The 13,856-nt window shown below is 36.0% G+C and overlaps 1 protein-coding gene across 1 annotated transcript in view; it reads left to right on the plus strand.

Annotated features, from left to right (window-relative positions):
• Rab11 (RAS oncogene family member Rab11) overlaps window positions 1-13,856 on the plus strand; it is a 152,921-nt gene that overhangs the window by 90,478 nt on the left and 48,587 nt on the right. Inside the window, exon 4 of the mRNA XM_090412835.1 lies at window positions 2,594-2,674. Within this exon, the coding sequence (XP_090268961.1) occupies window positions 2,594-2,674 (81 nt within the window). The remainder of the gene's footprint in view (window positions 1-2,593; window positions 2,675-13,856) is intronic.

Raw genomic sequence — 13,856 nt, forward strand, 5'->3', positions numbered from 1 at the left:
AGATCTGATCCTGACAGCCTCTATTTGGCCTGAATCCAGCTTGTTCTTCACCAAGCTTTTCTTCCACAATTCTTCTCAACCGTTTCTCAAGTATACTTGCATAGATCTTGCCAGGAACACTCAGTAGGGAAATACCTCTGTAATTCTCATATTCAGTTTTATTTCCCTTTTTATATATGGGTACTATGAGAGCTCTACTCCAATCATCGGGAATTCGTCCCTCTGTCCAGGCTTTCTGAACTATGCAGTGCAGCCACTGTAAGACTCTTATACCACCATACTTCAGCATTTCTGGTCGAATATCATCTACTCCTGCTGCCTTTCCACATTTCAAGCCTTTGATGGCTTTTTCTACTTCAAGTATGGATATGTATTCCTGACTGCATGCCTGGTCAGTGTTTTTTATCACTGTGCTGTCATCACTGCTTGTTTCATTTAGCAGTTTTTCAAAGTAATTACTCCATACTTCAAGGATATCTTTTTCTCCTGTTTTCATTTCACCTTTATCATCTCTAATTCCTTTTACAGCACTCTTTCCTCCATTCCTAAGCTTCTTCAACAACCTCCAGAATATTTTCCCACCTTCTTGATATTTATTTTCTATATTCTTGCCAAAGTCCACCCATGACTTTTGTTTAGCTAGTTTTACACACTGTTTAGCTTTCTTACATTTGTCTCTGTATTCTGTAAGAGTAAAAGCTGACTTATTTGCCAGGAACTTTTGATATGCTTTCTTCTTTTCCTTCACTGCCTCTTTAACTTCCTGTGTCCACCAGGGAGTTCTGATTTTTTTATCTTTGCACACAACCTCACCACATGCCTCTCTGGCAGAATCAATCAATGTTTCCTTCAGAGTTTGCCACTGAATCTCCAAGGTTTGATTCCTGTTCTCAAACTCTTTCATTTTCTTTTCAATAATATTTCTGTATTTTAGTCTACAGTTTACATCTGAGAGCTGCTCAACTTTTATTCGCTTTAAAACTTTCTTACATGTTATTCTTTTCAATATGAAATTCAATTTTATCCTGTTCAAGACTAAATAGTGATCACTTCCAATTTCAAATCCTCTGTACACTCTGGTGTCCTGCACCAGGGAGAAAACATCACTATCAACAATAACATAGTCAATGAGACTTTTCTTATTCCTAGCCTCTTCTCTCCATGTGAATTTGTGCACATTTTTATGTTGGAACATGGTGTTAGTAATAACCAGTCCATGTCCTGAGCAGAAATCCAACAGATATTTGCCATTATTATTAGCTTTGCTCTTTTCTCCAAATTTTCCCAAAATATTTTTGTATGTCTCACAATCATTTCCTACTCTATCATCCAAATCAAGACAAGAAAAATATAGTTATTAATTTTGAAATAGGAAAACATGGGGGGGGGAAAAACCTTGAAAACCCTGAAACTTTGAGATCATTAGCTCTCAAAAAAAATAATGAAATATGGATCTGACTCAATAAAGATCTACACAGATGGCTCCAAAAATCCAAATGGCAATTCTGGGAGTGGCATACTCATCTATGGCTCTCAAAATATAGAACTAAAAACAACTAACTGTATAGAATGCAACTCATACCATGCAGAATTAATAGCCATTAGCACATTACTTCAACATTTGAATAAACAAAACCCAAAGGAATTTATATCTTTCACAGATTCCTTAGTAGCCCTTCAAGCTATTAAGAACTGCTACATTAGCCATCAAGAAATACTTAGAGACATATCAGAAAACATAAACAAACTACATAAGGATTCCGAAGTAATATTTCAGTGGATTCCTCCCATGTGGGATTAAAGGGAAATGAAACTGCAAATGAAGTAGCAGAAATGACTGCAACATCAAATGATACCACAGGTTTTGATCTTTTTAAAACTACTCAAAAAGAAAATGTAAAAAGAGTGACAGGATATGACTCACCACTGTTATTCAGCAGAAAAACGAGGAGCTACCATCACTCCAAGTTTAATTGCTGTGCCACTACCATGATTTCTCACCTCAAGACCGGCCACACAAGACTAATCAAGTTTAGCAGTGGCATAAAAGTCTTCCCCATCTGAAAAATCTGTAACATCGAGGAAGCATCACCACTGCATTTACTAACTTATATGAATATTTTTAAAATGTGAACTTTATAACAACCCAGAAAAGATGTTTTATAAAATACATGAATTTGACCTCTATGATCTGGTGTAATAATACCTTGGGATAATTAAACAGAAAAAAGAAAAAACCCTCAATAAATGTTGAAACTGATCTGGATGGTGACCCTATAATGTATGGCAAAATTACCTGTCCAAAAGTGTGTGTTGTGCATTGATGGAATACTAGGACTATTTGATATGAGGTTATCCACTCTGTACAAGATTAGTCTAGTCACAATGTCACTTCACATGTAAACTTTTGTTTGCTTGGGTAAAAAAGGATAAGAAGAAGAATATAATTTCTTGACAAATATAATTTGCTATGTTAATACTGTTATATTTAAATCTATGTATTTAAGTATATTAAAAACAGATTCATAATACCTTATTGATTACCATGTTCTTTTTAGTATATTATAGTATATGATTTTCATTGCACTTTCAGAACAGCAGCATTTATCATTTATTGAAACATCTGCTCTTGATTCAACAAATGTTGAAGAAGCATTTAAAGCAATTTTAACAGGTGAGTAAGCTTATAACATGGCTTCTCTTATTAAATTTATCATTTTGGAAAGTCAAAACAACTGTTTCAAATTAAAATTAAACTATAAAAAAAGTCCTGCTACCTTGCACATTTGCAGTATATTTGTTTACATTGACCAGTTATCAGAATTATGTGTATTTATAATTCCAATCTCTTAAAGCCTAAGAGTTTCACAAGCAAATTCTTGGTTGATCAGTCCAATCATGATAAACTTTAGGTTTGTGTACTTGAAATTCTTGAATTGGTAAAGTGAGAATGGTAGGATGATTGTGATCTGTAATTCACTAATTATGGATTATTATTATTACTAAATCACTTCATGTTCTGTCACATTTCAGTTTTGGCTATGTAGTATTTCCTTGGTGGCCATTTGTTGGAATTATCATCGGTAATTTTTTATTCTAAATCTGCTGACACAGCGTACAACTAGCCAATATGCATTCATAATTCAACCAGAGATTTGTACAAGATTAATAGTAATTATGAATCTGTTCGTGAATAGAAATATGCCAATGACTTGCTATAATTTTAACCTCAGGGACTCAGTGTTTATTTATTTATATTTTTAAATGTAAAGCATAATTTTATTATTATTATTATTATTATCTGAGACCCCCCCCCCAGGGAGTCAAGGACTCATCGAGGGAGGCTATAAATTACCCAAACCAGCTATCATGCCTTCCCTTCAATTCATTCATACTAGATGCACTCACTACCCTTAAAAGCAAATTATTCCAATCACTCACTGCTCTCTGGGAGAAAAATCTAGCTCTCACCCCTTTCTTGATTGCAGATCAATTTAACATCCATGGATGCCCCCATGTCCTCTCCCCACTTTCCATATAACAAAAAATTTCATCAGACACTATTTTTACCCAAGTTTCTCAGTATTTTAAGTACTAATGCTAAAAAGTTATAATTAGACTAAAATAAGCACATTAAGATGGTTATGGCAATGTGTGGTTGCAGAACAGGAAGAGTGCTTGGTTAGAATGCTGTTAGTCTAAAAAGGAACAAAGCAGGTTCTAATTTAGACTTGGTTGATGTATTCATGGCTTTCTTTATAGTCAGGATATAGCAAGCAACAGAAAGGAAATGATTAGTCTGATCTAAGGGACGTGCTATGAAGGATGTTAAGTAGTTAGAAAGGAACATTTTATGTTCCTTAGATCAAACTAATCACTCCATTATCCACTTCATCATCTTTAGGTATAATCACAATTACAATAGAATTAACAAAACACTTAATTTCCCTCACACATGCACCTTCCAAAATACTTCTCTTCATACAGATTATAGTAAAACCATTATTATTCCCTATATCTGAGGACACCTCAGAAAGGATAACAGGACTTCAGTGAAGTACAACCTGTGTACAGCTTGCTGTCCATTCCACCCTTTCATTTCCATTTCCAGATAATATCAGTTATAGATAAAATGGAAGATCTTCTAATACTAGTATGGGATAGCATAAAAAAATTCATTTGCCACTACAATTATGGACAGTCAAGTCTAGAAGACCATACCATAACATACTACCCATAAGAAATGAAAAAACTACTATACTTCTTTGCAGCTGCTTTAAAAACTAGCCTAATCTAAATGAATACAGGTATTTAATTATTTGCTCTGTTTCATTTTCATTAAACATGTCCACATGAGTAGATAATATCTAATCTGAAATATCAGATAGAGGTATAAAAATTTTTCAGCTGCTACGTATTTCAAAAGGCTTTGTCAGAAGTTAAAATCTAAAGTGACTGGAAGAAAACTGATTGTGCCATTCTCTCAAAAGGAAAATAAAACAATGTGGGAATGTCAGAAAAATTTCCTTACTGAGTTGATCCATATAAGCATTAGATATTTCATCTGCGCAAGCATATTTCAGAAGAGGCTCACAAAAATTACTAAACACAGAGTTGGGAAAGAACAGACTAAGTTCAGACAAATGGAAATTGTCATGACCAAATTTTTATCTTAAGACATATAGTTGAGAATTCATCTGTATATAATATAATGAGGACTTTTTTTTTGTAGATTGTGAAAAGTGGCAACTGTTAGAAAGCACAAAAATATATAAAGTGAATGGCATTCAGAACAATAAGTAACTTGTACATTAGTTTAGTCATTAAAGGATATACAAGAAGACGGTTCGATATTGAATCAGTTGTAGAAAGTAAGTTTGTGATCATATCTTCTGATCCTATGATAAGATCTGTTCAAACTCTTGAGTCCCCTCCATCGCATGCTGTTTCAAGTAAATTATCCCCTAATAGGAGGAATAAATTCCATTTCCTTACTACCATTTGATCTTTCTTCTCGATCAGCACTTATTGTGCCAATTTGCTGATGTGTCTTTCACATCTGTCCTTGTGCCTCTTGCCTATAGTATTAATCAACTGTACATTTTGACCTTTGTCTCATAATACCAGATTACTTCAGATGAATTACTGTCCACATTTATCTTTCTGATGACCACCAACTTTTTTTTGGTTGCAAATCATCTGTTGTTGTCGCCAGTTCCCCTCTCTCCATTCTATTCTCTGTCCTTCCTGAAAATACTATATCCTTCACATTCTTTTTGCATAACTAGATCTTCTGCTGTCAACCAAGTCTTATAGTTGGCTCTACCCTTTGGTGAGGTTGTGCCAACCAATTCCAAAATCTCATCTCACTCTTATTTCTGATATTTATAACATTACTATACATAAAATGCAGAGTATACTCTTAGGCCCATAACTACCTTTATCCTCCTTTATTGACTACCCCATTCAATGTTGTCACTCAAGAGACTAGATTCCATATTTTTTTGGTTGTTCTCACTCACTCACCTCATGAGTGCCTCTCTCCACACACGCACGCACGCACGCACGCACGCACGCACACACACACACACACACACACACACACACACACACACACACACACACACACACACACAGCATCTACTTTTAATTACCATATTTTAATTATTTATTAAAATAATTTAATAAATTTTGTGTATAACAAATATACACAAAATTTTAATATTTTTGTGTATATTTTTTGTTCAAAACATTTGTTTATAAAATTTAATTAATTATGCTTTTGCTGAGCATTCAGCACTTCGGCCAAATTGCAGAATGAAGAAAGATTAAATTAAATTTTGTGTTTCAGAAGTGTTACATTGCCATCTTCAGGGATCACAAAACGATATGTGCATGTAGGCACTCACACTAAGCAAATGAGACTGAAAAAAGGCAACAGAAGTCACTCCCAGAATCCTAAATTGTGGTCCCTTAGTGGGCTAAATTGAGTTGTCTGGCCATTGTGCTGACTATCTTAAAATGTATGCTTCCCAAATTTAGGGCAGTCTCATGTACCCAAATTTGTTGAGGTTTGGAAAGTTTTTCAGAGCTGAGGCAGATTCAAGGAATAGTCTTTCGTAGTTGTACTTACTGCTGTGTAACCAAGTGGCCTTCTTCCAGCATATCCTGTGGTGGATGTCCAAAGCATGGTCAGCAAGTCCTGAGCGGCTGTATTGATGGAACTGGATGTAGTCCATGTGTTCGGATATTCTGATATTGGCTGTCCAGCCTGTTTGGCCATCGTAGGACAGCTTGCAACTGCAACTCCAGGTCAGTCCAGGGAAAATGGCTGGTCTTTGGTGGAGCAGATAAGAAATGCCAGTTTCTCATGTGGTTTGTAACTGGTTGTAAGGTCATACTTCCTTAGGATTTTTGTTAATTTTTTTGGATGTACCTCAGATATATGGAATGATGATAGATTTAGAGTAATAACTAAACATACACACGTAACCACAGTAACTAAATTATTTCATCATCTCATCTTCTTTATACCCTCTTTTACCTTGCGGTGTCGAGGGTCCATTGATCATCGGACCTCAATCCGTTTACAGGATAAGGTGGTCAGCCCTATGCCCCGGTATATCCTGTAGTGTTAAGTTCTGTTATGGCCTGTAGTGTTAAGTTCTCAAGGCCAGTTTGCCTGCTTTGCGGGATGAAAAACCCCAGAATAAACTGGGGAAAAAACCCTGCTGTCCACGCCCAAGACTGGCTAACTTGGCTATGGCTGAGGAAGATCCTTCAGCTCCTCACATCACCAACGGGAATCGAACCTAGGACACTTCTTCCCCAGGCATATGGTTGCGAAGCGCATAGCCACTAGGCTAACTGCGCGGACACTTATTTTTAATAAGTAAATATTTCGTCCAAAGTATTTCAGGACATCATCAGTACAGTTATTTCAAACAATACTAGGAATAACATACAGTGAGGGTGCATGCTTACAATGGAATCCCACTATGCGTGCAGTAGTGTGTTATAGAATTAAATTAAAATAAATATATCTGATAAAAAAAACTAAATAAATTCTTCTTCATGTAGCTTCCTCAGTGAGAGGGTGCAGCACCATGTCCTTCCAGTTCTCTCTGTTGGTGGCTTTCCTTTTTGTTTCTGTATAGCCATGTGATCCTGTCTATGATCTTATATCTTCAAGCCATGTCTTTCGTTTTTTGCCTCTTGATCCTTTTCCCATAATTTTTCCTTCTAAAACTGTTAGTATCCTCTGTCCTGCCGAACCTTTCAGTATATGTCCTGCTAATCTCATCTTTCTTTGGATCATTTCCTGTAATAAAGATCTCTGTGTTCTCATTCTCTGTAGGACATCTGTATTTGTCACATGTTCTGTCCATGAGATTTTCAGAGCTCTCCTATAGTACCACATTTCAAAGGCTATTATCTGTTGCCTTACTCTCTTCTTGAATATCCAGGTTTCACTTCCATATGTGAAAATTGGCCACACTAATGTTCTTATCATTCTCTTTGTCTCAATACTCACAGAACTTTTGAGCAGATCTTAATTTTTCCAGAATGCATCTTTAGCTATGGCTGTTCTTATTTTTATTTCTTTATCTTGCTTTAAATCTGCAGTAAAGTAGGTGCCTAAATATTTGTATTCTGTTGTATGTTCAATTTTCATGTTGTTTATGAATATTTCTGGCTCGGATATGCTTTTTTTTGAGTTTTTCATAAATTTAGTCTTTTTTTTGCATTTATATCTAATCTAAACTCTTTACCTTCAATTAGTAGCTGCAGTAATTTGATTAATTTGTTTCTGTTTTCTGCTATTAGAATGGCATCATCAGCATATCTAAGATTGTTGTATTTTATACCATTGATACTAATTCCTATTTTTTTGTTTTTCAATCTTTTTCATCACTGTCTCACTGTAGATATTAAATAGATTTGGTGAAAGGATACAACCTTGTCCAACTCCTTTTTTATTTTTGCTACAGAAGTCTCAGTGTTAAACAGCTGCATTTTCTGTTTGGTGTAAATCATTTTTATAATCTTAAGTACATGTCTAATTTATCTAATATATTGAACATTTTATTATTTTACCTGGTCAAAAGCCTTCTGAAAGTGTATGAAGCATATGTAAATGTTCCTATATTCTTTCTGTTAGTATTTTTAGTTTCAGGATAGCATTAATGGTTCCCATTCCTCTTCTGAAATCTTTCTGTTCACTCAATTCACCGACTAAGGCTCTTTCAATTTGTTTGTTAACAATGGTTAAAATAATTTTAGATGCATGGGATATTAGGCTCACAGTTCTGTAATCCTTGCAATTTTGTGCATTATTTTTCTTTGGAATTGGTATGCAGATAGATGTAAAAATTTCAGGTAATTGTATTGTTTTATAGATGTCATGAATGGATTCCACTAAATAGTCGTTATTATTGCCAGTCAAAGCTTTCAGCAGCTCAGCCGGAATAATATTAAGGATGACAATTTCCCAGACTTTAGAAATAGTAAGAACTTCATTACGGTTTAAGTTGGGTCTGTGACATACAGCTTCAGCACTTTCTTTCTATAAACACTCTTGTTTATATAAGGATCTATGTAGAAGTTTGGTGTTTCTTTCCAAATATTTACTTACTAGCGGGGCTACACCTCCCCACCATGTTCCAGACTGGTAGGCATGTTCTCCTTGAATTCTGATGACTCGAAAGGGGGAGGTTCCTCCCTCGCTGGCACCTACGCCCCCCCCCCTAGTTGTAGGCCGATTCTATTTGAATTCTGATGACTCGAATTTTGAAGACTTGAAAGAGGGTCCCCCCCTGGTGCCTACGGCACCTAACCCCCAGAGTTCTGAACTGGTAGGCTGCTTCTCCTGGAATTCTGATGACTCGAATTTTGAAGACTCGGCACTTAGAGTAGCCCTTGGGTTTCAAAACGTTTCAAAAAAACGTGACGTGACATACAAATGTGACATAAAAAGGCTTATCATTTTATATACAGGGGATCCTCGAGTTATGTCAGAGATCCATTCCTACGGACCGATGTAAGGCAATTTTCGATGCAAGTCAGAATTACCATAGCCTAAGTTACTTACCTAACCTAAAACACCCTAAAGTCATATGTATATATATATATATATATATATATATATATATATATATGAAACGCAATGTATCCCCTAAATTTTAGATCCTTATCCACTATCACCCCCAGATCTCTTATTTTCTCTACCTCCAACAATATATTCTCACCAAGCATAAATTCTGCATCCCATCTTTGTTTTCCAAATTTTAAAACCTCACATTTTGCAACATTGAACTCACATCCTCATTTCCGTGCCTAATCACTCAATTTATTCAAGTCTTCTTGTAAGGCCACAACATATTCACTACTCTTTATGGTTTGTCCCAACTTTGCATCATCTGCAAACAACTGAATATCTCCATCCAAATCTTTGCCAATATCATTAATATACAAGTTAAACAGTAATAGCCCTAAAACAGACCCCTGAGGCACTCCACTAGTGACTTTCCTTTTCCTGGATATCGCACCCCCATACACAACTTGTTGATACCTATCAGATAGCCAGTCTCCAATCCAATGCATTAGTCTAATATCCAACCCAATCCACTCTGGTTTGACTATCAACATATCATGCAGTAATTTATCAAACACCTTTGCAAAATGTAAATATACTACTGTGTATGTATCTCCTTTGTCCAATAAAGCTGTCACCTTATTGTAATAAGTAAATACATTACTAAAACATGACCTCCCTTTAGCAAATCCGATGCACTAATCTAATATCCAACCCCATCTGCTCTAGTTTGACTGTCAACTTATCATGAGGTACTCTATCAAAAGCCTTTGTGAAATCCAAGTATATTACTGTGTATCCTTCTCCTCTGTCCAAGGAAGCAGTCACTTTATTGTAATAAGTAAGTAGATTACTAAAACGTGACCTCTAGCAAATCCATGCTGTCCATCAAAGAGATAAAATAAAAGTGAAACAGAAATAAAAGAGATACCTGTCCTGATATAGTACTTTCTTCACTTTTTGCAATCATCTAATATCCAACCCCATCTGTTCTAGTTTGACTGTCAACTTATCATGAGGTACTCTATCAAAAGCCTTTGTGAAATCCAAGTATATTACTGTGTATCCTTCTCCTCTGTCCAAGGAAGCAGTCACTTTATTGTAATAAGTAAGTAGATTACTAAATCGTGACCTCTAGCAAATCCATGCTGTCCATCAAAGAGATAAAATAAAAGTGAAACAGAAATAAAAGAGATACCTATCCTGATATAGTACTTTCTTCACTTTTTGCAATCATCTACTTCCATCTGGTTTTCATTTAAGGATCGCACACTTAGGAGAGTGATATTTTTATATAAATCCCAGCTAAGAATGGCTAAGGGTTAGATAATCTGGGAGCACTCTGCTATAGAAACTAAATATGGCACTTTTTGAAGCATTTCAAGCCTATTAAACATGCATAGATTTGGAGCTTGTTGTGACAGAGTGCTCCCTCTACTAAAAACTTAGCATTGTAATAAAAGAGAAATATGGTGGTCAATGAAGTTTAGTATGCTTTTAGCCATTTCTTTGCAGAGGAAATGCAGTTATTAATAAGATTGGTTCCATTCACAAGTCCACTCCCATTTTAAAGTGGGAACACATGAGCAGGCATACAGAAGAGTGCATTTATTTTCATGTTAACTAATATATTTCTATGAAGCTGATGATATACAGGGGGTCCTCGAGTTAGGTCAGAGATCCATTCCTATGGACCGACGTAAGACGATTTTCAATGCAAGGAGGAATTACCATAGCCTAAGTTACTTACCTAACCTAAAACACCCTAAAGTCATGCGTATATATCAAGAAACAGAACTAGGCTATAGGAAAATGAAAGGGAGAACATAATTACTGTATAGTACAGAAAAATGACAAAAATGAAACTGTAATAAAAAAAACATAAAAATGATAATAATCCCCAAAATGACAAATGAAACTGTACATTCTGTACAGGTGATTAAAAAACAAAAATGAAAACAATTCTTTACCTTTTATCCTGTGGATGAAGAGACAGTTGAGGTACCAGCACCTGCTGCAGGCCTCTCTCTACCTTTGTGAAAAAAACATTCCTGGCTAGTCTGGAATGATACCATCCTCTTCTCCTCGTATATCTCCCTATAACACTGCAGGCAATCCATAATCCCTCAGAAGACCTTTGTGTACCTAGCAGTGTTGGGATCCTCAGCCTGAAACTTGGCCAGCCCATCCTCAATGAGGGCAAAACCTTCTGCCAAGCTCTTGGTGGTGAATCTCCTAGGTTCAAGGGTTGGGACCGTTTCCTTCTCCTCAATCAGCTGCTTCTCTAAATGAATGAGGTCTTCTGCTGACAACTCCTCCCCATGAGATGCAAGAAGCTCTGTGAAATCTTTGGCATCTGCTTCCCCAGGGCAACAACCTTCTCTGTGACAGCCTCAACTGTCTCCTCATAGCCATGGAAATCATTTACGAACTGGGGACACAGTTTTTTCCACACACCATTGAAATTTGTCTGCTTCACTTCATCCCAAGCATGCTCAATGTTTTGTATGGCATTATAAATGCTATACGATTTCCAAAAGTCTTTGAGGGTTAAGTTCCTGTCTTTTCCAGTTGCCCTGAAAGCCATAGCAAATGTCCTGCGGAGGTAGTAGGCCTTAAAGGAAGCAATAACACCTTGGTCCATTGGCTGCAAAAGGGTTGTGGTGTTTGGTGGAAGGTAAACCACCTTAACATTAAGGTGAAAGTCATCCAAGTGGGCAGGGTGACTAGGGGCATTGTTTAGCACTAACAATCCTTAAAGGGCAGACCCTTGGCTGTATAGTACCTCTGAACTCCTGGCACAAAATGGTTGGCAAACCAGTCCTCGAAGATTTGAAATGTCACCCATGCCTTCTTATTGGACCTCCAGATGACAGGCAGTTGACCCTTCCAAATGCCCTTTAGTGCCCTTGGATTTTCAGCCTGATAGACCAACAAGGGTTTCAGTTTTAAATTGCTAGCAGCATTAGCCGCAAGAAGTAAAGTCAGTCTCATAAAAAACACAAACACAAAAGTGAGAGAGCGGATGTAAACAAAGTACGCAGTACCCAAAGAGTGTATGCTGTGACCCAAGCGATGCAACCTCTCCCAAACAAACGCTGCGTAATGGCGTATTCTTCTGCTGTGCTCGCAAACAAGTTCGCCTGCGATATTTGAATTTTACGTCTCGCTGCTTCAAGTCGAAATTTATTTTTTAAATTATTTATGGGATTACCGCCGTAAAGTTGAATCGACGCATGTCGAGGACCCACTGTGTGTGTGTGTGTGTGTGTGTATATATAGGGTAGATTAAAAATAATTTAATTACTGTGGTTATGTGTTTATGTTTAGTTATGAATACTCCACAGGTTTCACTATATGATAGAGTAATTTCTGCTTTGAAGGGGGAGGGGGGTTGTGGTTACCTGGTTTTAATATTTTTTGGATTTTTAAGAAGGTGTTAAGGATATGGTCAAGTTCAGTAGTTAGTAGGGCATTGTTATCTGAACTGATTAATTTTGCCCTGTTATATAGGGTTTTCATAATGGCATATTGTTGGGAAAGGGTTGATGTGACTGCTGGTGTGCATACAGTCATTTGTTTGGTATGAGTGCCTGTGTACACATATCATTGTTTTGATTCCTGAAGATGGCAATGTAACATTGCCGAAATATAGATAGTTATTAATTAAAATTTTTATAATTAAAAATCTAGTTTACTTTGTCATTTCCTAAAAAAAAAAATTAGAAACTATGGCTAACCAACCTATAAGCTTATCTACAAGAAACGGATATATATTCCGGGTGTGCTAGGTGTGCACCCATGGAATAGCATTATCACTGATAAAATATTTTTGCACTTCTTCTTGTTAAAGACTCCTAATTATATCCTGGCTTTGTGTGATTCCTAAAATTAAACACTGTATACTAATGCTCCATGAAGAGGATACTTTTTGACACGTAAACATTGCATGGCATAATTTAAATTCTTACATCAAATTCTGAGTGTTCCGATGGTTTTTAACCACCCAGAAGATGAGGCAGGGTGTGTAGTGAGAGAATAGCACTCAAAAATCAGTGGCTGTGATTGGTTATTGTGTCTAATCGAATGTTTTCATTTGTCATGAGTTGCTATTTTTGTTTTCTGAGTTTCATATGTTTCGCATATGTGAAGTGTGAATTGACGTGTTTAGGACACCGATATAGACAGGTTTTTAATATATAATTTTCTATAAATAATTTATAATTTTTTTACCCATACAATGGGAAACAGTGTGGACGATCTACTAAATGTAGATCGTCCACACTACAATGTCCCATTTTTGCCGGATCTTTCGCGGATTGTGTGACTATGATTATAGTAGAAGGAGGTTGGAACCTGTCTATAAATAAGTAAAATAAGTTATTTCAGCCTTTCTTTTGTTCATTCCAGAAAAATAATAATTTCCCAAGTGATTACTTTTTCTGATTTCTTTGCATATCATATGGCTGTATTTAAAAATTGTATCAAACATCAAATTATCCGCATCTCACTCTAGTATAAGCCAATGATAATTTAATTTCACAACAAAGCGTAAACCCTTTGCGATTTTCACATAAACAGCATGTGTGAGGCATAACTATGATTCATTTGACCTTTATGCTTTCCATATTTAAAATTATATGAATCGATAATTTAAAGTATTTGAAGTTATCATACAATTAATTTCACTGGACCAATTAAGATGAGTGCTGATGCACTGTGCACTCTTAAAACATTCATACACCAATAAAAATGCAATCAT

This window comes from Typopeltis vanoorti, chromosome 23, assembly GCF_054136105.1.
Source record: "Typopeltis vanoorti isolate ZY-2024b chromosome 23, IOZ_Tvanoo_1.0, whole genome shotgun sequence".
Classification (NCBI taxonomy): Eukaryota; Metazoa; Arthropoda; class Arachnida; order Uropygi; family Thelyphonidae; genus Typopeltis; species Typopeltis vanoorti.